The 25,349-nt window shown below is 41.9% G+C and overlaps 1 protein-coding gene across 1 annotated transcript in view; it reads left to right on the top strand.

The window, feature by feature from the left end:
• Window positions 1-25,349, top strand: part of LOC126335917 (Down syndrome cell adhesion molecule-like protein Dscam2) — a 935,428-nt gene that overhangs the window by 429,696 nt on the left and 480,383 nt on the right. The window contains exon 7 of the mRNA XM_049999390.1: window positions 1,359-1,490. Coding sequence (XP_049855347.1) covers window positions 1,359-1,490 — 132 coding nt within the window. The remainder of the gene's footprint in view (window positions 1-1,358; window positions 1,491-25,349) is intronic.

A 25,349-nucleotide genomic window follows, 5' to 3' on the forward strand; every position in this document is an offset into this window, starting at 1 on the left:
GTCATTTATGACGATATAAACATAAGGACAACACAATACCCAGACCCCAAGTGGAGAAAATTACCGATCCCGCTGACAATCGAACCCGGGTCCTTTGCTTAGCAATCCGTTGTGCTGATCGCGTAGCTACCGAAACAAAAGTTCATATTGAAGTGCTACGAATTCTAGATAACACGATTCAATACATAACCAATTCATGTCAGAAGATTACATTGGAAACACTTCTCAGTTGTGATGAATCATTCCATGTGCGGATAAATAAATACATCGAAGTCGACGGTGACATTTTTCGCAGTTACTGTGATATAATTCGTACAAACAAGCACACCTTTGGCGAGAGGTAGGAGGACCCATTTCAAACAAGCTTTTTTCACAATTACTGAATACATTTGTTTTTATGTTTGTGAGCCAATACATTTTTCTCTAGATAGTACCATTTTGGAACTCATTTTTTTCCGTCGATAAAAGCAGCATCTATCAATCACCAGAAAAAGGGTTACATAAATAATTTACGTATTCTTTCCCTGGAATCTACGATAAAAATTAGATGTTCCTATTAACAAGCCGCCCTCCTCCCTCCCTGGGGGGAGGCAGAGGGATCAGCATTAAGTCAGATAGAACTTTTAAAAATATAGAAAAAGCATTTTTTCGCTTTTTAATCTGATGTGTAATTCTGGTTATATTTCTGTGATTCGACTTCATGCCCACTAGTCTGAGGGGTGTTGCTACAATCAGAAGTGTAGTAAATTTCGCACCTTTTATACTCCTAAGTCAGCTACAGATTTAACGATATGCTATTCCTGCTACACTGAATACCAACAATACGTACAATATCGTAATCATGGTTCAAAATGGCTCTAAGCACTATGGGACTCAATATCTGAGAGCATCATTCCCCTAGACTCAGAACTGCTTAAACCTAACTAACCTAAGGACATCACACACATCCATGCCCGAGGCAGGATTCGAACCTGCGACCGTAGCAGCAGCGCGGTTCCGGACTGAAGCGCCTAGAACCGATCGGCCACAACGGCCGGCGTAGTAGTAGTATAAATGGGCAGCGGTGTAAATGTTGAATATACCTGTAAGAACGTTTGACTTGCTGGTGTCATTTCAATAATCCTTTGTCTCAGTGCAGTCAAGTATGAACCTAGAAAATGTGGAAGGTTGTGAATGAACTGTAAAACGCGGGACATTTTATGTATGTCAGCAATACTTGCAAGATAAGATTGTATCTAATCTGCAATTTAAACGCATAGCCATGAGCGGCATAGCGGGTTGCCTATGTGTCAGGCTACTGGTGATGGGGCAACTGTTTCCTACTGTGAGTGTCACGGGTTGTCTGCCTCTCGCTGCAGGCTGCTGGTGACGGAGCCGCAGAGCTCGGTGCCGCCCCGCATCACGGACTCCCGCAGTCACGTGACCGTGCGCCTCCGCGAGCCGGCGGAGCTGCCCTGCGCCGCCCAGGGCTTCCCCCTGCCCACGTACACGTGAGTACCCGCGCCTTGCATAGCTGCCAAGCTGAAGACTAACACCAGCCAACGTAAGCGCTACACAGCCTTCCTGGTGCGTTTATAGTGTAACAGTAGCTGCTCTGCATAAAAGAGTCCCCACTCAACGATTCTAGGCTAATCTGTATCTTCTCCTTTAGTATCAATATTGACTGCTGCCAGCTACTAGTAGGCTTCCTTCGGTAACCACAAAAGCACTGCATGTGGCAAGAAACACATCTTCCCAGCCACCAGGGTATTTGTTAGACTAGAACGTTCACCGCCTACGATCTACTACTTCTGCTTAAGTAAGATTTACACTTCAACCTACAGCAATAAATGAACACATTTAAAGTTATGATATTTTCTGGCCGTTAAAAAATAAAACAACTGAAGTTGCCAGGTTCATGTATCAGGGAAAAATTAAATTTTACACGAAAATAAACGAATCAGGAGGAACTGACAGTCCTGAAAGTTTAGCATCTGCCACAAGAAGTAATCAATGGCACTTGATAATACACACAAGACAGAAAAAGGAATCATCCAAATAGGAGGAAAATCAGATAAGAGATGTACATGTACAGACAAACAAATTAATACAATTTCAGAAAAATTGGCTGTTTTTTTTTCAAGAGAGAGTGCTTCACAAATTGAGCGAGTTCATGTTGACCCACATCTGATCCTTATTTAAGCAGTTGTTCGGTTTGGCATTGATTGATACAGTTGCTGGATGTTCTACTGGGGGGTATCGTGCCAAATTCTGTGCAACTGGCAGGTTATATCCTCAAAATCCCGAAATGGTTGTAGGTCCCTGCTCATAATGCTATAAACATTATTTTGGGAAAACATCCCCGGCCTTGCTGGTCAGGGGAGGGGGGGGCGGGTTTGTCAACAACGAAGACAAGCAGTGAAACCCTCGCCGTGTGCGGACGGGCATTATCTTGCTGAAATGTAAATCCAGGATGGCTTGCCTTGAAGGGCAACAAAATGAGTCGCAGAAAATCGTCGACGTACCGCTGTGCTGTAGGGGTGCAGCGGATGACAACTGAAGGGCTCCTGCTGTGAAAAGAAATGCCACCCGTGTCCATCACTCTTTTGTCGGGCCTCTTCGAGGGCGACAGTCAGATCGGTATCCACCCACTATCTCGGCGTCTCCAGTTGCGTTTTCGGCAAGGAATCACACTGTCTTCAGTTATGAGTTCCCGCTTCGATCGGAGCCCTGATGACCATCGAAAAAATGTCTCTCGATGCCCCGGACAGAAGTGGGTTACCAAGTTAGAAGTGGGACTCATCACTGAATACAATTCCACTCCAGTCAAACTGATTCCAAGCCGAAGACGTCTCTGGAGGCAACCCGATAGTAGTGGGATACCAACCTTACTGTAGTCTGCCATACGGCCTACGAACACGAATGACGGCTTGGGTGACGCCTCTTTTTATAGCATGTCCTCTTTGTTCGTCTTCTACCGCACCTTTGCACCACAGAGGTAGGTCTATATTCTACGCCCCGTTTTGTTGCCCTTCGTGGCAACCCATCCTGCGCTTACATTTCAGCAGCATAATGCTCGCACGCACATGGCAAGAGTTTCTACTGCTTGTCTTCCTGCTTGCCAAACCCTACCTAGGACACAGAGTCACCGGATGCCTCCCCGACTGACAACGTTCGGGCCATTGTGGGCAGGAACCTCCAACTAGTTCGGGATTTTCACAATCTAACAGGGGTACGATGTCCCTCAGGAGCTGCTCTGTCATCATATTCCAAGCCGAATAAGTATTTTCATAAGGTCCAGAGGTGAATCAATGCGTTTTCACTTGCTCAGTTAGTAATGCTCCCTCTTTCTCTCTTGCATAAATGGAAAAGAGCGTTTGGCGTCATTGGCCGCGAGGCCCCTCGCGGGGCAGGTTCGGCCGCTTTGGTGCAGGTCTTATTACATTTGACGCCACATTGGGCGACCTGCGCTCCGGATGGGAATGAAATGATGATGAAGACAACACAACACCTAGTCCCTGAGAGGAGAAAATCTTCGACTCAGCCGGGAATCGAACCCGGGCCCGTAGTACGGCAATCCGTCACGCTGACCACTCATCTGTCGGGACGACTCTTGCATAAATCATCCAATGTTATTAAAATTGTATTTATTTGTTGATCCGGAATCCACATCACATCTACCAATTTCGCTCCCATTCGGATGATTACTTCTTAGTGCGCCTTCTTTTTTGTGGGTGCAAAGTGAGGCTGGTTGAAGTGTTCCACACGAGATATGCCACGGTAGTTTCCGAGTCTGCCGCCCATACTCAAAACTCCTGTGGCAGTCTAGTGGGCAAGACGACGAATTCGGCAGAGTCCGGCAGACCCGACCGGTGTCTTACAATCAAGGAAACATCACCAAATTGACCTATTATTTTAAGGAGAAAAAATGATGTTGGAGGCTTGCACCGTGCGAAAATTTGGTCCATAATTTTTATCGCAAGCAGGTACGACCTTCTGAAAGCACAGCTTTTACATTTTCGCGCGCACTCGTTTGTCACTTGCTCCACCCTAGTGAAGCCCCGTATGCCCATGCGCAAGAACTGTACAGTAGGGTGAGTGAAAGGTTTGTGAAATACTCTTTTGAGATTGATAAAATGTTTTGTTCAATTTCGTTCATAACCTGTAGCTTGTGCCACAGATCTCTCGGCTTTGAATATTTTTGAGTTGCGATTCAGAAATGCAGCGCAAATGAGTGTAATGAAGTGATACACACACGTGGCTTATCGCTTTTTAATTATCAACGTTGCTGTTGTGAATATTTTATATGGCTTTTTAAGGCTGGGATTATTCAAGTGAAATACATTTTCAGGAGATGCGCAGTTCTTCGCTGTCATTGGCATAATTAAACTGCAACTCGGAAATTATTAACTTCACTTCATAATTATTCTTCACTTACCTATCATCATCATGACTATGACTGTTTTCGAACAACATTTGAAAACATACAGGGCAGAAACGGCAACATACTCCCTTCCTCTGCTCCAGTCTTCAACATCCCGAGCGAAGGAGAGTTCTGGTTGTCACACTACTGTACGGTACTTATCGATCAGGTATTAGGCAGCTGCAGTGGGGCGCAGCAAGTGACGAACATTAAGAAGGTCATGAGTGCGTACTGTCCGAATTGTGGTTCAAATTTTCGTGAAGGATCGATTAGTGGAGCTGATCTCTTGTACGTGTATAGTTGGTGATGTGTCCTTGTCAGGCTCGTGAGGCAGAAGCGGCGTGAATAGTCTGCTTGAAGTGGCTGTCCTAGGAGAAGAAGATTGGGTGGGTGGGGGGGGGGGGGGATGCGTTCGGATCACGGATTTTCTTCAGACTCTATACAATTTCAGTAGTCCATTAGGACAACACAATCTGCAAGCAGTAAGCTGTAAAACTTAAGTGATTTCTAGGAAATCGCAAGAGTAGTTTGGCGCGCCAATGATGTATCGATACGTTTGAACCTGAGCACGAACTGGCGGCGGTCGTATGGCTAGCGTTCAAACTCCTTAATCGATGGCTCGCTGAATAAAGTCACGCTCATTTATATTTTTTGCAACACCATTCTTATTTCGAACATATTATATATGAAAGGTAAAATGATGAAAATACACGAGTATTTGGATGCAATTTTATTGACTCCAATGTTGTTTAGCTGTTCACTAATTTTCATTATTACAACAAATATTATTTATAAACTAAATTTTATTTTTTTAAGGAAAGATTACAACTTTGCTAAGTGCCTCCAGACTTCATATTTGACAGGCAACGAACGAGAAATTGCTTCTTGTGAAGATGGTATTAAAATACGTTCAATCGTACATCGCCAATTTTGGGCAGCGATATTAACGAATATGTCGGGTTACCGATGATTTGCACTCAGATTGTCGAAATAACGAGAAATTTTTCAAAATGTTTTTCCTTGGAAATTATGAAGCTACCTCGTGCAAGCGGGAGAACTCCGTTCATTCCATGTAGTAGATGCCGTTTTAATCTATGTTTTCCGTAAATGTATGAAAACTATCATCCTGCAATAACGTAGAAAACACATCCGACGATTAATCGCTCATTACCCGCATATTCTGGCATTTTTATAACTTACTGTATTATTGAATAATGTATTATTTATCAATATTTGACATCGGATTTCCAAGCCTGTCCCTTGTCCTTGAGACTTGAGTCTGCAGATCGAAGCGTCCAAACGCAAATCAGTTCTCGGTACGATCCCCAATAGCACGAATAAGGGATTTCGAAAATCACGATAGGTAAACATTTTCAGGAAAACTTTATGCGTTTGGCTGTTTACTTGACAATTGTGTTATACATAATATTTTTTGTGATTCTAAAAATCAGCAAACAACCAAACAATGGTGGAAATCCAGTTAAAGGTTATGCAAGTACACGTGTCGTTTCATCATATTATCTCTCAAATGTAATATGTATGAAATAATATGACTACTGCTGAAAAAAATATAAATTAAAAAAATGAGCCGGTCTCGATCCAGGGAATAACCGACTACGTACCTTGAACACCAAACACAAGACAACCGCCATTTGGTGCGGAGGTTCGCAAAGCACAGTTGCATCACTGACGCGTGAATGTAGTACGCCTTACGAAATTTGAAGCAAATCGGTGATCCGAACGTCTTAGCCTTCCCTTGTGAGTTCTACCTGCAGTTATGCCGCCATGTTCCTTCTTCCCCACATGGGCGATTTGTGTGACAGGCTGGTGGAGGAACAGCTAAACACATGGGTAGTAGATACCGTGGGTGTCCACGGTCTCTTTCATACATAAGTCTTTTTTCATCTACGAAAAAGATATAAGATCCCACCAAATCTTTACCCGTTTCATAAACAGTACCAACTCTACCAGGGCTCGTGTATGCTGAAGGCAGCAGATACAAAAGAGGCAGAATTCAGTATAACGTATGACATAACGTTAAGTACCAGTCTCCGTAAATACTGGATATAAAGCATGTAATATTGAGGAATACTGTGTATTCCAATAGATGCAATAACAGACGGCAGTACGAAGACTGGAGAGCTAGGAATACTCTTCAACATGAATCGCAACTAGTAATAAGTTGATTAATGGCTTATTGCATGTGAAAAAAAATTCCCTGATCGAACAAGCCGACTTTAACTTCTTCTTGCTCATAAACTTAATTTACAAGAGATATGTTTGATTTTATATGTGTGTTAAGCGCTTGTCAAACACGAAAAATGATGAGTGAATACAGCATATTACACATCCAAAGGATTATAATATTATTTCTATATCTGTTTCGGAGGTGACTGCTATTGCTAAAATTGTTAATTTTTTTTTCGATACAGACATGACTAGCATTACAGACGAACGATTTCGCCTGCCTCATACGGCTATCTTCATATCCACTTGCTGCATTTTCAGACTGTCAAAATCTGTAATCTGCAATGATGTTTGTGACTTTTAACTTCAGATTTATAACAATTTTCTTGTACTTAACATCAGCTAGGTCCAAATCAATTGCAATACTGTTATAGATTACATTTTTCTAGTGATACATTTTCTTCCCTTTCCCTTCCCCCCTGACGCATCATGATCATGTTTTACAGACGAAAAAGACAGTGACAACAACTCCCTGTACAGAGATCGAACGTTTGTCGCTTCTTAACAATGAAACCATCTGTTGATGACAGTGAGCAGCTGGGGTGAAAAACAGCAGTCGATTTTACTTCGCGGTTTCAGCGTTTACGGAATAGTAATTAAGGCAAAACTCATGTTTGATAACTACATATTCCTAATTCTTTATTTATATTTCATAGACAAATTCCGTTTTTTTAATTATATATAAAGATTATATTATACACTCGTTCTAGTATTGCAGAGAGAATGTCATACAGCTTCAAATGAAATTCACCAATGTGACTTTTGAACCATTCCGTAAAAGATTTTTTCAAAGTCAGCAATAAAAACCATTGCTCTTCATCTTCGAAATATTAAGCAATTCAGATGCTTTAATATATTTTTGTTCTGATAAATATGTCAGAGACTTCTTAGAAAAGCCCAGACGGAGCAGCATTATGATAGTAACTCTAGGCTCTGATTGTAGGAGAAGAGAGACAGGTGTGAGATGCAATTTATTTCTGATTAACGCTTAAGTTCGTTAGGATACTTTTGAACATAAAGTACAGATGGTGTTGCACTGTAATTGGCTGTTGCATTTTAATACAGGGCTCTGATTTGGTGAGAGGAGAAATAAAGGTGGAACGCTAAGCAATGTGTGTGTATGTGTGTGTGTGTGTGTGTGTGTGTGTGTGTGTGTGTGTGTGTGTGTGTGTGTGCGCGCGCACACCACTTTACATACATACTGCATATCTTTGACCCTGCAGTCATTTTAATATTACGTCAGAGGTAAGTATGTGTATGCAATAATTTGACACCATTTTTACGCCAGAGATACATTTCTATGGGAAATAATTATCTTCGACTTTAATTTGAGAGTTACGTAATTTTTACTGCATATTTGGCGCTGTTTTTAATACTGCATTCGGCTTCGTTGAAGGTAGGCAAGCATACATCGTAAATAATGTAATTCGACATCATTTAAATACTGTGCTCTGACTGGTTAGGAAAGGGAGTGTGCATGTTATGTAGTGCACGCAAACATCATTTTGATTTAATATTGCACTATGATTGGCTGGAGATATGGGAGGCGTGGAGACTTTGTTTCCCATTAACGCAACTGGACTACTTCCGCTATCTCAGACTTTTCCAATATGATTGGCTGCAAATGAAGAGAACTGCACTGCCTGATTGGTTGGAGACAGGAGAAAGAGAGGTCCTTCTTCTAATTTTCTATTAACACTATTGGACAATCTCTGCCATCTTGGATTTTTAATACTGTGTTATACGGGGACGGGATGGGGAAAAGGTAAGTAGTACATGTACGGTGCTTCTCATTTCCGATTATTGATTAACTGATTTTTATTGACTGATGTTTTGACGAGTTCAAGGCCACGATGACGTCATGCATGACAGTGGCAAGTTCAGGTACTTTGCTGTGAGGATTCTAGCTGCGTCAATCTCGCCCATACTCCTACTACTGCTGAGTACGTCGGCAAGTAGTCGTATCTAAGGCCGACATACTTACCTGGTAACTTTCTGTTTTTTGGTCAACAATAAAATTCCGAAACGAATAGGAAAGTTCAGGCTTCTAATTACTTTTGTAGTTCTTAAAATGATTGGTATTGTTGAACCGTGAATGGTTGCAAACAACACACAAAGGAAATTTGTAAAGCGGCTTTTCGTACGCTTAGCAGCGTAAACAGTTTCTTACAGGCTGTCCAACAATGTTTGTGAAATATTGTTCCTCTTTTGTGTAATAGTAGATTATTATCAAATACACAATTCAACGAAAATAAAATGTAACTGGAGAATTTCTACATTTCTATCATTTTGACCTCTAACATACATTCAAGAACAACTGTTCTTGTTAGAATTCGTATTATGTAATATTTATTTCTTAGTTCTCCTTCTTAACGACGTTATTTCTGTGAAGAATCGTTAATAATGTCGTTGCGACACATATTTTGCAGACTATTCGCGTATGATTACTAGTCTTCATACTGTTTCATTCCATAAATGACTGTTATCTGCTAACCTCAGTTCTTTGTTAGGAAGGGCTTAACCGATAAATCACGCAATGTCTCACGCTCGACCTTTTGCTAAAACAAGTTGACGTTTGCTGATAACTCTAGAGCGTCGCCAAAGGTTGTCCATCTTTGTCAGAACATATTATTAAACTCCTTTCCTCTTTAGCTTCTCAGATAATGTTCTTCCTCTTTTGTTTCCCATGTTCTCCACGCATAATTAATCACTTGCGCATGCAGACTCTATCGTATTTAAAGCCCTTCTTCCACTTTCATGAAAACGTTTATTTCTGTGTAGCTTACATTTCCCATATCACTGTTTTCAGATCGAGACCGTTTCCGTCTCAGTTCCCTCAAAAGGTCACAGTTTCTTTATTTTATTAGTTATCAGTCTTCCAAGTCGTTTAATGTGGCCGCTCATCTGCTCTATATTGTGCTAATATTTTCAGCTACACTTACTGAATACAGACTTTGCAAACGGCTTCACATTCGTTAGCAGAGCATGGGTGTATCAAACGTTCAACATACAGAGATTTGTGGGTATTTTTCTAAGTGCTGATGACTACATTTTATACTCTCAACGAATGTATTAGCCAAAAACGTTGAGCGAATGTCTGAAATTTAACAGCAGGAACGGCACATTAAGTTATTTATACTTTCTCATCTCGTATTTGAGTGATACAATAACGGAATTGTGTTTATAGTTACCCTATCTTGATTTTCATGATATAATAAGTTGTGTGGTATTTTCTGAGAACCAGTGAAGAGAAAAAATTCCTAAATGTTTATTTCAGCCAAATATTCGTGGATGGCCTATTCGATTACAAAGCAATGTTCATTTATGTAAGTTGTATTGAAAACTTAAAAGCGAATTTTCTTAAACGGAACTAATCAATGGTGGCGCATAAAACTCACAAAAATAAATTCTGAAATTATTTGAGAATCGAATAAATATGGTATTATCATAGCAGATATGCATAAAGTCCTAACAAGTTCTAGAAAATGTCACTTGGGGTAATTTATGAGAAACTGGATCAAATGTGTATTGATGCGAGATAACATATGTTTGCATGAAAGAAGAGAACCTCTTTCGTGTACTGCTAAATTAGTCGCGTTAACTTAACATCTGGTACAATATTATAAAGTGGTATGAAGCAGAGAGAACTCATAAACTCATCATAAAGATGAGGAAGAATGTTTAGGACTTACTATCTCGACGACGACAAAGTCGTTTGAGGACAAGCTTGTATTGTGTGAGTATGGGGAAGAAACCATCTTGGCATTCGTCTTAAGAGATTTATGGAAACAATAAAGAAAGGGAAACAGGCTCATCGGACGGAACTTCGAATCCCTTTCGTTTCGAAGGGGAGTCCAGTGTCTTTACCAAATGCAAGATGATTATTTATTGTCAGGATTGTGGGAAACTTAAGAGCATTGAAAAAGGAATCGCCTTATGTATTAACATATTCCACAGAGCACAACGAATCACAACATTCATCAACGGCTTCTATTTCACTACAGTAGCTGTGGCATAGATTGATAAAGTCCAGGGAAAAAAATAACACGCTGCCGACATGAAATGTTCTGACATGTGCCGGTTGAGGGCTAGGGAATTAAGGTGCCAAGGTAAAGTCCACAGACTGTGAGCACTCTGGATGACGGTCTAAGAATTCACAGATTTGGTACCTTCGCAAATGTTTACCGTAGAACGATTCAGACGTTTGTTTCCTTTATTAGAGAAATGGACTGGATTTTCATTGCGCAAAGAATAGTTTTCTCTCAGTAACAGGAGACAATTTTAAAATGCGTTTAGAAAGTTGGGGAATTATTTCCTTTGTGTGATAGTTGCGATGTAGTCGTGCTGTCGGAAACTTTGCTTGTTTGAGCGAGTTTGGAACCGGAGAAATTATTTTGCTGAATAGATTAATAGCCAGAATCGCATTTGCTTTGTAAGCTGCAGCGAACAAATTTGGCTAATTAGGCAGGCGTTTGTTCTGCCCCGCGGCAGCCACGCCCTCACTGCTCAGGCCCCAAGTCTCGCGCCACGTCGCGGGTCGCGGGGATTACCCTTTCTCAGGGAAGGCGTCTAGAGCGCTGTGCGCTAATGACGAGGCGTGGGGGGTCTGTCGGGGAAGCCCCGCCGTGCGGCTGAATAGCGGAGTCGACTGTCAAAAGAAGCCCATGTTGACGAACGAAGTAATTATTCCTAAAACGTTCAATCTCTTTCCATGGGTAACAAGCGATTTTACTCAGGTTCTACTTCCAGCTGATAAATATGGTAATTTAAAACTGAAGTATGCAGTTCTATTTTCGAACGTGTATGAAAGCTGATGGTATTGGTAACATGGTAAACTCAATCAAGCGAACTGTGTGTCTGGAGCTATGATGCCGTATTTCCGAAGTACTTCCATAAGCAGTTAACCTGTCCAATAGAGCCGCATGCAATGAAGAGGACAAACCAAAAAACAACAGGAACAAATGAGATCATTGCACTATTACTTAATATAGATGAAAAAGATCATTATAGTACTATTTTCTATACATCTTCGTAATATTTTATCTATAAGTTATTACATTCAGTATTTCCTGTGCTCAAACGTGTTACTGCCGTGAAAAGATGAGAAATACCGTCTACGAAAGATTATTAATATCTCTCCACATTTTATTTGTGCTTCCTGCCGAATAACTCCATCACTCTTATACTGCAGCAAAGCACAACACAGCACAGCACAGAGCTTATATAAACTTCTCTCGGTCGCTATTTGCTACCTTACTTTGTTTGTGTTCCAATGCAGTCACTTGTCAAACAGGTATACTGAAACTGGAAGGTGTCAGTTGTGGCACCAGCAACGTGATGAATCTGCATAGTGAATTTCTTCTCGCACAGCTGCACCGCTGCTTTCTACAAGTCGAGGAAGAAATGTAGAAGCGAGCACAGATGTAAATATGGGAACACCTCCAGAAGGGGGAAGGAGAGGTGCTGCAGACTGGCGACTGGGAGTGTAAACACTGCTGCTTGTTGGCAGAAAATAGCGGTGATCAGATTGAATTTCGAAAGTAATGTGGACGCAGCTTCGGTTATTGCGCAAATTGGTTTCCTTTGGACTGCGTGTATATTAAATCGTTTTCATGTACGCGTCGTTAGCTGAAAGTAATGTCACAGTGACATCCGGAAAGCAGAATCCTAACTTACTTTTAGAAACCCATCTTTAATCCCGCACATCTGTGGGTGGCATGTGATTGCACCCATGTTTCGTAGGTGACGGTGATGTAAATATGAGCGCTCTTTTAAACACAACAATATTGCCTGGACATTCCAAATGCAGCTTGTCTTTTCGGCATATCTCCTGTCCCTAACATTAAGAAGACAACCTCCACTCGGGAATGCAAAGCAGTAAGTGTCAGCCTCATTACTGGAACCCCATACAAGAGATCAGTTGACCAAATCGATTGACGCAAGTGCTGTCTAAAACAAGTTATTGAGTTTTGCTGGGGATGGTAGCTGGGTAGTGGACAGGGGCTAGGCCAACACCAAAAGCTTTCAGGAAAATGAAATGCAACCAACGTAACGACCCAATTAGTCTTCAGACCTTTGCGACCTTCGACTTGGGATCAGCGATAATAATATGGAAGCAAACGATGGTGATACAAGTGACTTGAGCGATGTAACCTATATCTTTTGTGACGAAAATTTATTTCAAGGCACTTGCTGAGAAGTGTAGGTCAAATATGTCAAGTCCCAAATGTGGACACACTGAGATTGCACCAGGGCAGAAGGAGCTATTAAAGGGTGGGATTTCTGTAAATAATTTTTGATTCACTGTGCATTTCAAATGCACGCATGTTGTTCTTCGTAGAACAGCCTAGTGTTCTATATTGTTTTATCCAGTTTATTAAAACATTTTCAAAATGTTTTGTGACTTCTCGGACAGAGGCTTCACTTGTACCCGAGATTTTAGTGCTATTTTAAAAGCTTCTTTCGCATCTTCGTTTTGGAATTGAAATAATTGATATTAATAATCGTTTCCTCTCTTATCACCTTGTTGTCTTTTTATAGTTGTTAATAAAGGTAAACCATCTAGAATTTTTATAAACAAAGATGTCTTCAGGTCAAAAGCAGAAGAGGGTGCCCATATGTATAGCATTTCCTCTATTAATAATAATCAATTTGATGACCGAAAGTGAGTATAGAATTCATAACGACATCTACGAAGAAATAAGAGTAACATAAGGCCTCATGATACTAGATTCCCGGTCCTGTTCATCAACAAAAATATTAAATAATTTTACATCTGTTTTACCATTTTTTTAAAGGAATTTCGTTCCATCTCCGTTGTTACTTGATACCTTCTTTAACCTGCTTTAATTCCTCTCCCAACAATACCAACCGACTTTCGCCTTATGGCATTTTGTTCCTAATTGTGAGTACCAAGACTGGGAAGCAGATGTAACTGGGCCAACCTCAAGTTCTGAATCAATAGTCTGAACTACCTCTCCCTCTCTCCTTCTCCCCCCCCCCCCTCTCTCTCTCTCTCTCTCTCTCTCTCTCTCTCCCTCTCTCTCTGTATGTGTGTGTGTGTGTGTGTGTGTGTGTGTGTGTGTGTGTGTGTGTCTTTCTCTGTCTTACCACTAGAATCAATATGATCTTACTCGGACCGAAATAACATCGTCACAGACATACAGACGACTACTACATCCTCTGACGACATTCCTGGTGGTACGCTAGCCTGCTAGACACGAAGAGTATCCCGAAGTATGTGAACAGTGCTTAAACTAGGTAGATCTACGCACACAACAATATCAATCCAGATCTGAGCGTTTATGATTCTCATGGCTTTCGATTGACACGACCATTTCGCATGTAAGTCGCGTGGAGGCAGGGACCTCAAGTCATTGTTGTCATTTATCAATCAGGCGGTTACTCAGTGACCCGTAGGTTTCAATCCAGATTGTACCATATTTTCATTCATCGCAAAGTCAGCAATTCGGGTTGTTTAATGGCTTATTGTCACATTACAGGTGCTAACATCTGCACGACATGCAAGTCTGGATTAGGCTCTAGGACCTAGCCTGTATCTTTGCTTTAATCCTAAGATGTAATTAGAGGCCGACCGCTGTGACCGAGCGATTCTAGGCCCTTCAGTCCGGAACCGCGCGACCGCTACGGTCGCAGGTTCGAATCCTGCCTTGGACATGGATGTGTGTGATGTCCTTAGGTTAGTTAGGCTAAAGTTGTTCTAAGTTCTAGGGGACTGATGACCTCAGATGTTAAGTCCCACAGTGCTCAGAACCATTTGTAATTCGGGGCTCCGAGTAATTATTGGCAGTCATGATTTGCATTCGCACAATGTGGACACACACACACACACACACACAAATCTGCTATAAAAATAATAAACTTCGAAACGTAGGAGAAGATGTCTTGAGGAAAGGAATTATTGGCCGGAAACGTCATCAAATGACACTACAGCGAGTCAAATTTATAAGGGTCAACGCCCGCCCTTGAACAAAAACCGTAAGTTTCCACTCTAAGCAGTTCAAATGGGACTTAACAGCTGAGTTCATCAGTCGCCTACTCTTAGAACTACTTAAACCTAACTAACCTAAGAACGTCACACACATCTATGCTCGAGGCAGGATTCGAATCTGCGACCGTAGCAGCAGTGCGGTTCCGGACTGAACTCTAAGCCGTCTTTCTGAGGCAAGAGTCGAAGCGTTCGATGCCATGTAACGTCCTGAACGCTGTCAGGCCCACTGAGAGAAGTTCTGTTGGCGGTTCGTCAATGTTCAAACTCAATTTAGCTGCCGAAGTCGTGACCTAGAGCATTTTAGACGAGAAGCTAATGAACATTGAGCTGAGCGCCTCGTGTTCCTAGTTATCGATTGAGGAATATTTCACGACAGAGCAGAGAACACATTTGCCTAGTAATACGAGCTGATGCCGTACAGTTGCTTAATTCAGGCAGATACATAATTCATGCCTCCAGTTGTTGCAGTGGAGACCGGGCATTTGCTGACTCTCATCTGTCAGTGGAACATTAAGCAGGTGTAGTTTAGGCAAATCCTCCACGCCGTAATACGGAACTGCTACTTGAAGAAAGAATTCTGATTTTCGGAAGGCGAATGAGTCGGATTCACGCTTCGTCGCATCTGCGCTGATTGCCTCCTAGCGGAGTGCCGAGCCTGCGAGGCCATCAGCAGAGGCTTTTGGGCGTTTGGAAACGTGATTTCGGAGGGTCTGTTAAACAGCTCCCTCCAGTCTTAGAGAGGGTAAATTGAAAAGGCAAGAAATTCCAGCGACGGCAGAAACTTTTATGGAGAGATGGCGAATGAATACCGAATCCGCTCTTTAGCACGAAAGAGGGGCGGTGCTCTGTCAAATTTTCCGCCACGGCAACTGACGTGAATTTTATGAGCACTACCGATTACTGTTGTCCCTCAACATGGCATATGGAACACTGTTGCCAGTTCCCAGATTTCGTTTCGAAGCCATCCGAAATCAGAACAACGGAAAGTACCGGGTGATCAAAAATTCAGTATAAATTTGAAAGCTTAATAAACCACGGATTAATGTAGATAGAGAAGTAAAAATTGACACACTTGATTGGAATGACATGGCGTTTTATTAGAACCAAAAAAAACCACCCCATATTGCTAGAAAGATCTCTTGCGCGCGTCGTTTAGTGATGATCGTGTGCTCAGCCGCCTCTTCCGTCATGCTTGGCCTCCCAGGTCCCCAGAGCTCAGTCCGTGCGATTATTGGCCTTGGGGTTACCTGAAGTGGCAAGTCTATCGTGATCGACCGACATCTCTAGGGATGCTGAAAGACAACATCCGACGCCAATGCCTCACCATAACTCCGGACATGCTTTACAGTGCTGTTCACAACATTATTTCTCGACTACAGCTATTGTTGAGGAGTGATGGTGGACCTATTGAGAATTTCCTGTAAAGAACATCATCTTTGCTTTGTTTTATTTTGTTATGTTAATTATTTCTTATCCTGGTCAGATTAAGCGCCATACGTCGGAAATTTTTTGAACGTTTGTATTTCTTTTTGTTTTGTTTTGTTTTGCTCTAATAAAACGCCATGTCATTCCAAGCTTGTGTGTCAATTTGTACCTCTCTATCTACACTATTCCGTGATTTATTCAGTTTTCAAATTATACTGACTGTTTGATCACCCGGTATGTTAATGAAAAAGATAGATCTACCCACAGTCAGGTGAATGTTACCTAGAGTAAGACCCCAAGGACAGAAAACCCAATTAACAAACTTTGTGGGAACTTAAAGAAGGGAAGTGAGTCATCTTGACAGTGACGGCAACTATTGACGATTAAATCTGCACTGGTAATATTTTGATTAACAGCTATATCATTCAAATATTGAGAATAGCATACAAAAGAAGAGATAAAAGAAAAGGATTATCATAGATTCTGTATCAAACATCTCTAGAATAAATACAAATTCATATGAAAGAAGGTTAAATGCAAGAAAGTAATTCAGTCGAACATAACATTTACCATGGAACATGGAAGAGAGTTGTAGCCGCATCGAAAAGGAAATTCAATGAGACTACAATGCAACTCGGATATGGAAACGTTGAGTTAGTTAGTCGCTCTTGAGTACTTTTGCAAAAGTAGTCTGGACGCAAACGCTATTATATTGTTTCAGTTTTTGAAGTTTGATAATTCTTGAGGTAGAGACTGAATAATTGCTCAGTCATTCCACAGATAAAAGTTAATCTTCACCGTTCACGGTATATCAAGACCAGTGTTAGACTTCAATTGAGTGATTCTGGTTTATGGGATTTAGCCTTCGTAGCGTAGTGTTGTATGGAGTGTAGCCATGTATGGAAGTGAAACATTGACGATAAATAGTTTGAACAAGAAGAGAATAGAAGCTTTCGAAATGTAATGCTATATAAGAATGCTGAAGATTAGGTGGGTAGATCACATGACTAATGAGGAGGTATTGAATAGAATTGTGGAGAGGAGAAGTTTGTGGCACAACTTGACCAGAAGAAGGGGTCGGTTGGTAGGGCATGTTATAAGGCATCAAGGGATTACCAATTTAGTACAGGAGTGCAGCGTGGGCAGTAAAAATCGTAGAGGGAGACCAAGAGATGAATACACTAAGCAGATTCAGAAGGATGTAGGTTGCAGTAGGTACTGGGAGATGAAGAAGCTTGCACAAGATAGAGTAGCATGGAGAGCTGGATCAAACCAGTCAACGTTCTGAAGACAACAACAACAACAACTGTCAGTAGTAAATAATATTGATATTCAGCATATATACACAACTACTCAAGGATATATCATAAATTTGAGTCCACCAAACTTTCATGCTATAGAAGGTAAGCTAAATTTTTAAGCTCCCTGTTTTTCTTCTCTTACTTGGAGCTACCATTGTTCCATATATTATGTGTCGTAGATATAAGTGAAATACCGTTATAACCGCATTTCTTCTTGTACTGTCTTATTTGTTTTCTGAATGTGAGAAACGACTTCCTGACCCTTAAATCTATACTCGATGTTAACAAATTTCTCTTCTTCAGAAACTCTTTCCTTGCCATTGCCAGTCTACATTTTATATCCTCTCTACTTCGACCATCATCAGTTATTTTGCTCCCCAAACAGCAAACCTCCTTTACTACTTTAAGTGTCTCATTTCCTGATCTAATTCCCTCAGCATCACCCGACTTAATTCGACTACATTCCATTATCTTCGTTTTGCTTTTGTTCATGTTCGTCTTATATCCTCCTTTCAAGACACTGTCCATTCCGTTCAATTGCTCTTCAAGGTCCTTTTTCTGTCTCTGACAGAATTACAATGTAATCGGCAAACCTCAAAGTTTTTATTTCTTCTCCATGGATTTTAATTCCTATTCCGACTTTATCTTTATTTTCCTATACTGCTTGCTCAATATACAGTTTGAATAATATCAGGGATAGGCTACAACCCTGTCTCACTCCCTTCCCGACCACTGCTTCCCTTTCATACCCCTCGACTCTTATAACTGCAGTCTGGTGTCTGTACAAATTGTAAATAGCCTTTCGCTCATTGCATTTTACCCCAGTCACCTTCAGAATTTGAAATAAAGCATTCCAGTCAACATTGTCAAAAGCTTTCTCTAAGCCTACACGTGTTCGAACATTCTTAAGAAATCCAAACTGATGTTCCCTGAGGTCGGCTTCTTCCAGGTTTTCCACTCGTCTGTAAAGAATTCGTGTTAGTATTTTGCAGCCTTGGCTTATTAAACTATAAGTTCGGTAACAATTGCTTTCTTTGGTATTGGAATTATTATATTCTTCTTGAAGTCTGAGGGTATTTCGCCTGTCTCGTACAATTTTCTCACCAGATGGTAGAGTTTTGTCAGGACTGGCTCTCCCAAGGCCGTCAGTAGTTCTAATGCGATGTTGCTTACTCTCGGGGCCTTGTTCCGACTTAGGTCTTTCAGTGCTTTGTCAAACTCTTCATACAGTATCATATCTCCCATTTTATCTTCATATACACTCATTTCCATAATATTGTCTTCGAGTACATCGCCATTGTATGGACCCTCTATATATTCCTTCCACCTTTCTGCTTTCCCTTCTCTACTTAGAACTGGGTTTCCATCTGAGCTCTTGATGTTCATACAAGTGGTTCTCTTATCTCCAAAGGTCTCTTTAATTTTCCTGTAGGCAGTATCTATCTTATCCCTAGTGAGATAAGCCTCTACATCCTTACATTTGTCCTCTAGCCATCCCTGCTTAGCCATTTGGCACTTCCTGTCGATCTCATTTTTGAGAAGTTTGTATTCCTTTTTGCCTGCTTCATTTACTGTATTTTTATATTTTCTCCTTTGACCAATTAAATTCAATATTTCTTCTGTTACCCAAGGATTTCTACTAGCCCTCGTCTTTTTACTTACTCGATCCTCTGTTGCCTTTACTATTTCATCCCTCAAAGCTATGCATTCTTCTTCCACTGTATTTCTTTCCCCCAGTCCTGTCGATCGTTCCCTTATGCTCTCCCTGAAACTCTGTACAACTTCTGGTTTAATCAGTTTATCCAAGTCCCATCTCCTTAAATTCCCACCTTTTTGCAGTTTCTTCAGTTTTAATCTTCAGTTCATAACCAATAGTTTGTGGTCAGAGTCCACATCTGCCTCTGGAAACATCTTACAATTTAAAACCTTGTTCCTAAATCTCTGTCTTGTGATCATATTACCTATCTGATACCTTCTAGTCTCTCCTGGCTTCTTCCATGTATACAACCTTCTTTCATGATTCTTGAACCAAGTGTTAGCTATGACTTAGTTATGCTCTGTGCAAAATTCTACCAGGCGGCTTCCTCTTTTCCTGGGATATGTACATACATCTACGTCTACATCTACATCCATAGTCCGCAAGCCAATCCATAATCACCTACTACGTTTCCTTCTCTCCCTTTTCCCTTTTCCAGTCACCCATGACTATTAAATTCTCGTCTCCCTTCACTATCTGAATGATTTCTTTTATCTCATCATACATTTCATCAATTTCTTAGTCATCTGCAGATCTAGTTGGCATATAATCTCGTACTACTGTAGTTGGCGTGGGCTTCGTGTCTATCTTGGCCACAATAATGCGTTCAATATGCTTTTTGTAGTAGCTTACCCGCACTGCTATTTTTATTCATTATTAAACCTACTCCTGCATTACTCCCGTTTGATTTTGTATTTATAACGCTTTATTCACATGATCAAAAGTCTTGTTCCTCCTGCCACTGAACCTCACTAATTCCCACTATATCTAACTTTAACCTATCCATTTCCCTTTTTAAATGTTCTAACCTACCCACCCGATTAATGGATATAACATTCCACGCTCCGATCCGTAGAACGCCAGTTTTCTTTCTCCTGATAACGGTGTCCTCCTGAGTAGTCCCCGCCCGGAGATCCGAATGGGACACAGTTTTACCTCCGGAATATTTTACTCAAGAGGACGCGATCATTTAATTATACAGTAAAGTTGCATGCCCTCGGGAAAAAATGACGGCTGTAGTTTCCCCTTGCTTTCAGCCGTTCACAATACCAGCACACCAAGGCCATTTTGGTTAGTGTTACAAGGCCAGATCAGCCAATCATCCAAACTGTTGCCCCTGCAACTGCTGAAAAGGCTGCTGCCCCTCTTCAGGAACCACACGTTTGTCTGACCTCTCAACAGATACCCCTCCGTTGTGATTGCACCTATGGTACGACTACCTGTATCGCCGAGGCACGCAACCCTCCCCACGGCAAGGTCAATGGTTCATGGGGCCTGGGGGGGGGGGGGGGGGGGATACTGACAGTTAAGCTACGAAATATAATTGTTAGCAAGGTACGAAATACCAATGACTAGCAAACCGAACCGTTAGCATACACTGTAACATTTCTACACCAGCCCATCGAAAGTTCGTAATTTGGTTTCGCTATGATGTCGAATTTCACTGTGAAGGATATCCATCTCATGGAGTATGATAATCTAGCGCATAACTTCGGAATTTAATAAAATTCCACAGTTAATGCATAAAATCGTTAGATACTATATCTTCATCCTCATCATTATCATCATTTCCCTCTCAAGCATTATGCTGTTGCTTGTTCCAATCTTACAAACAAATTTTTTTGTGACAAATGAACTGTACCGGTTACATCATATGTACCCAAAAGTGACATCAAACGACACAGAGTTCACAACAATCAACAAACGAGTGAGCCTACAATACATTTGCTCGCAACCCTAGCCAAAAAACGAGTGCCCCAAGGCTCCTGCGTGACCTCTATTCATATTTTTGTTAACAATTATCTACAATGAAAATTACAATTTTATGTAAAATCACAATTAAAAGTTAAACCGAGTATGAGGTACACATTGCTAAAAATTTACAATCTCAGTGCTGAACAAGGTGAACCTATTTTCAACTTAGTTACGAGTTAATAATAACATTTTCTGACTAATTATATAACAGGTAACAATTACATTTCTAAATCTGTTTATAACAAATCAACTAGTGCCTTAATTTTAGTGCTAACATATATAGGAGATTCAATTAACATGCTTTATTTATATGTTCTATGTAATTATCTGCAGTAATGTGTACTGATATGTTTACTGGTACATCCTGACCGTGTGTTCTTTCGATTAGTTACAGTATTAATTTCACATTTATATTATGTTTCTCACATAAGAACAATGTTAATCAGCAAAGAAAAGTTTCCGAATTATATGTATACTGAAATAGTGGTTATTTTTGTAGTAATTTGGAAACAGGTCACTTTACAATTGGACAATTAGGACTGAGGTTTATCTTTAATGCTTTGCAAGGGGTTCTGATAGGTTAGCAATGAGATACAGTAATATTTCAAGGGTCACTCCAAAAGAAATGCACACTATTTTTTTAGTCCATCTTTTATTCCACATGTTTGAAAGTTTTACAGTGTGTAGATACGTCCTTTAGGAACAATATTTTCATTTCTCCACATAATTTACATTTCTCTCAACTGCCTTACGCCTTATTGGAACCAGCGCCTTCATACCCGCACGGTAAAATTCGGGACCAACCTGATATAGCCACTGTTTGGCATCGAGCACAAGGGAGTCATCATCTTCAAACCTTGTTCCACGAAGAGAGTCTTTCAGTTTCCCTAAGAGATGAACGTTACATGGAGCCAAGTCAGGACTATAAGGCGGGTGTTTCAGTGTTGTCCAAACGAGTTTTGTTATCGCTTCCATGGTTTTTTGACTGAGATGTGGCCGTGCATTGTCGCGCAACAGCAAAACATCCTGCTTTTGCCGATGTGGTCGAACACGACTCAGTCGAGCTTGAAGTTTATTCAGTGTCGTCACATATATTTCAGAATTTATGGTGATTCCACTTGGCATGATGTCCACAAGCAGGAGTCCTTCGGAATTGAAAAACACACCGTAGCCATAACTTTTCCAGCAGAAGTTGTGGTTTTGACTTTTTTTTCCTTGGGTGAATTTGCATGATGCCACTAAATTGATTGCCTCTTCGTCTCTGGTGAAAACTCATGGAGCCATGTTTGTTGTTCAAATGTGTGTGAAATCGTATGGTTCAATGGCTCTGAGCACTATGGGACTTAACATCTGTGGTCATCAGTCCCCTAGAACTTAGAACTACTTAAACCTAACTAACCTAAGGACATCACACAGCTCCATGCCTGGGGCAGAACTGGAAGTTAAGACCGTAGCGGTCATGCAGTTCCAGACTGAAGTGCCTAGAACCGCACGGCCACACCGGCCGGCCTCTAAGGTCATCAGTCCCAAAGCTTACACACTGCGTTACCTAAATTATCCTAAGGACAAACACACACACATACCCATGCCCGAGGGTAGAACCTCCGCCGTACCAACCGCACCGTTCATGACTGCATCGCCTTGAACCACTCGGCTAATCCCGCGCGGCGAGCCACGTTTCATCACCTGTCACAATTCTTCCAAGAAATTTATCTTCACCATTCTCGAACTGTTCCAAACGTTCGCTGCGTACAGTTTTTCTTGTTTCTTTGTGAGCCACTGCCGGCCGCGGTGGTCTCGCGGTTCTAGGCGCGCAGTCCGGAACCGTGCGACTGCTACGGTCGCAGGTTCGAATCCTGCCTCGGGCAAGGATGTGTGTGATGTCCTTAGGTTAGTTAGGTTTAAGTAGTTCTAAGTTCTAGGGGACTAATGACCACAGCAGTTGAGTCCCATAGTGCTCAGAGCCATTTGAACCATTTTTGTGAGCCACTGTCAACATTCTGGGAACCCACCCGGCACAAACCTTTTTTAACACCAACACTTTCAGTATTCTGCAAACACTTCCTTCCCCTATCCCAACGCAGCGTGACAATTCGCTCACTGTGATGCTTCTATCAGATGCCACCAATTCGTTAACTCCTCTGCACATTGTCTGGAGTGTGTGCAGCACGAGTCCTGCCGCTGCGTGGACAATCCTCAATATTACAATAACCGATTTCATCACGTAACCTGCTTGCTCACCGACTAACTGTACTGTGATCGACAGCAGCATCTCCATACACTTCTTTCAACCTCTTGTGGATGTTTCCCACTGTCTCGTTTTCACAGCTCAGAAATTCTATGACACTACGTTGCTTCTGACGAACGTCAAGTGTAGCAGCCATCTTGAAGACATGCTGTGACGGCGCCACTCACGGGAACAGGTTGATTTAAGTTTTAAAACAAACGGGAAGGATGTAGCTACACACTGTAAAATTTTCACGCATGCAGAATGAAAAATGTATTTTTACAAAAAATAGTGTGCATGTCTTTTGGAGTGATCCTCGTATAATCTCGGATACAAACACGTGAAGATGAGGCCTTTAAGACGGAACCGCCTGCCACCTTTAACACAATTTCCATGGCCTCAGCCATGCTCGCGTTACCAATGGCCGATCCGGCTGAGGTCGTAGTTTATGCATCAGCAGATGATGAGCGGCCTAGTGGTACCGCCACGTAACTGGTAACTGGCGGTGCGGTGGCGAGCGAGGCCGCAATGTGGCCGTCGCACGAACGACAGCCTGTATCGACGTGCGCAAAATTGCCACCGTTCCTCGCGCCGAGATCGTGGGCTATCCCCTCCCCCAGCCCCACCTCCTCTCCCTACAGCGCTGACTTTAGCGGAACAGGTCTTCTAAAGCGAGCGATTAATCACGGTTCCTTCCTGCTTCGAGAAACGCGCACGGCCATTATGCGGTGAAACTGGAGACGGCAGCGCGTCGGCCGCTGTTGCTCGCGGAACTGACCGCCGTTACGACCGCCGCACGCTAGCCTGCAGGTCACGACAGCCGGGCGGCCCTGCCCCTGCCGCCTCTGCGTGATGCCGTAGCGGCCTCGCCAGGCCAGCCGTTCCTTGTGTCACACTGTGAGGCCACAGCACGAGGATCGGTGAAGAAGTACCGTACAAAATAAATCACTTGAAGCTAAGAATTAACTAAAAACCTTCAGTAAACGAGAAGAAAATTTGCACATATATTTCGTGTGTATTGCGAGGACGGTTGAGAATGAATAGACAAATTGCAGATATGTTCAATTAACTTTCGGGTGTGCAGCCGCAAGAAATCTCCTTATTCTTCTAATATTTCGGCCGTATAACGTTCAGCCATCTTCAGAGTGAGCCGCAAGACTGCCGCTCCAGTGCACGCTTCGTCCCTTTATACTCGTGTACGGCGCGACTGCGCATGCTGCCACACATGCAAATGCGCCAGAGACGTTCGTCGGCGGCAGAGACGTGCATAATGGGGGAGTTGTGTCTATGACTCCGCAGTCGATCTGTGTTGGCATATCGATGTATCATTTGTGAGCTGCACTCTGACAATGTCTTTGTGAGTTTATTACACCAAGTTCCGGATTCCATGATTTATCAAGATTGAAACCACTATATTTATTAAATTCGTCGTCAAGCGAATTTCAATTGCCTCCTTCACTATCGAGTCCCAAAAGGATGATGTAGTGGCCAAAATTTCGACGTTGTCATACAACATACTGTGACCATTATCAATAGAGTGCTCTGCCACTGCCGACTTGTTAGGTTGTAAAAGCCGTGTGTACTTCCGGTGTTCTGTACATCGGTCTTGGACAGTACGAGTAGTTTGTCCGATGTAAGAAAGGCCACATTCACATGGAATTTTGAAAACTCCAGATTTTCGAAGCAGCAAATCATCTTGGACGGGGACCACGAGTGCAGCTGTCTTTTGTTGAGGACGAAAAATCACTTCTAATTTGTGTCTGCTGAGAATCCGTCCTATTTTTGATGAGAGGCTACCCACATATGGCAGGAAGGCCATCGATTTAAAGGTTTCTTCATTTTCTTCTGCTTTATTTGTGGCCTCTTTCGGTTTCATTTTCATTGCCCTCTGTATTTGTTTTGGAAAGTACCCATTGTCTTCAAACACTCTTTGTATGTGGGAAAGTTCATCTTGCAGACTGCTTTCGTCAGAAATAATATGCGCTCTGTGGGTCAAAGTTCGGAGAACATTCTTTGTCCCCGGCCGGGGTGGCCGAGGGGTTCTAGTCGCTACAGTCTGGAACCGCGCGACCGCTACGGTTGCAGGTTCGAATCCCGCCTCTGGCATGGATGTGTGTGATGTCCTTAGGTTAGTTAGGTTTAAGTAGTTCTAAGTTCTAGGGGATTTATGACCTCAGATGTTAAGTCCCATAGTGTTCAGAGCCATTTGAACCACTCTTTGTCTG

The sequence above is a fragment of the Schistocerca gregaria genome, chromosome 2, assembly GCF_023897955.1.
Source record: "Schistocerca gregaria isolate iqSchGreg1 chromosome 2, iqSchGreg1.2, whole genome shotgun sequence".
In the NCBI taxonomy this organism is placed as follows: domain Eukaryota; kingdom Metazoa; phylum Arthropoda; class Insecta; order Orthoptera; family Acrididae; genus Schistocerca; species Schistocerca gregaria.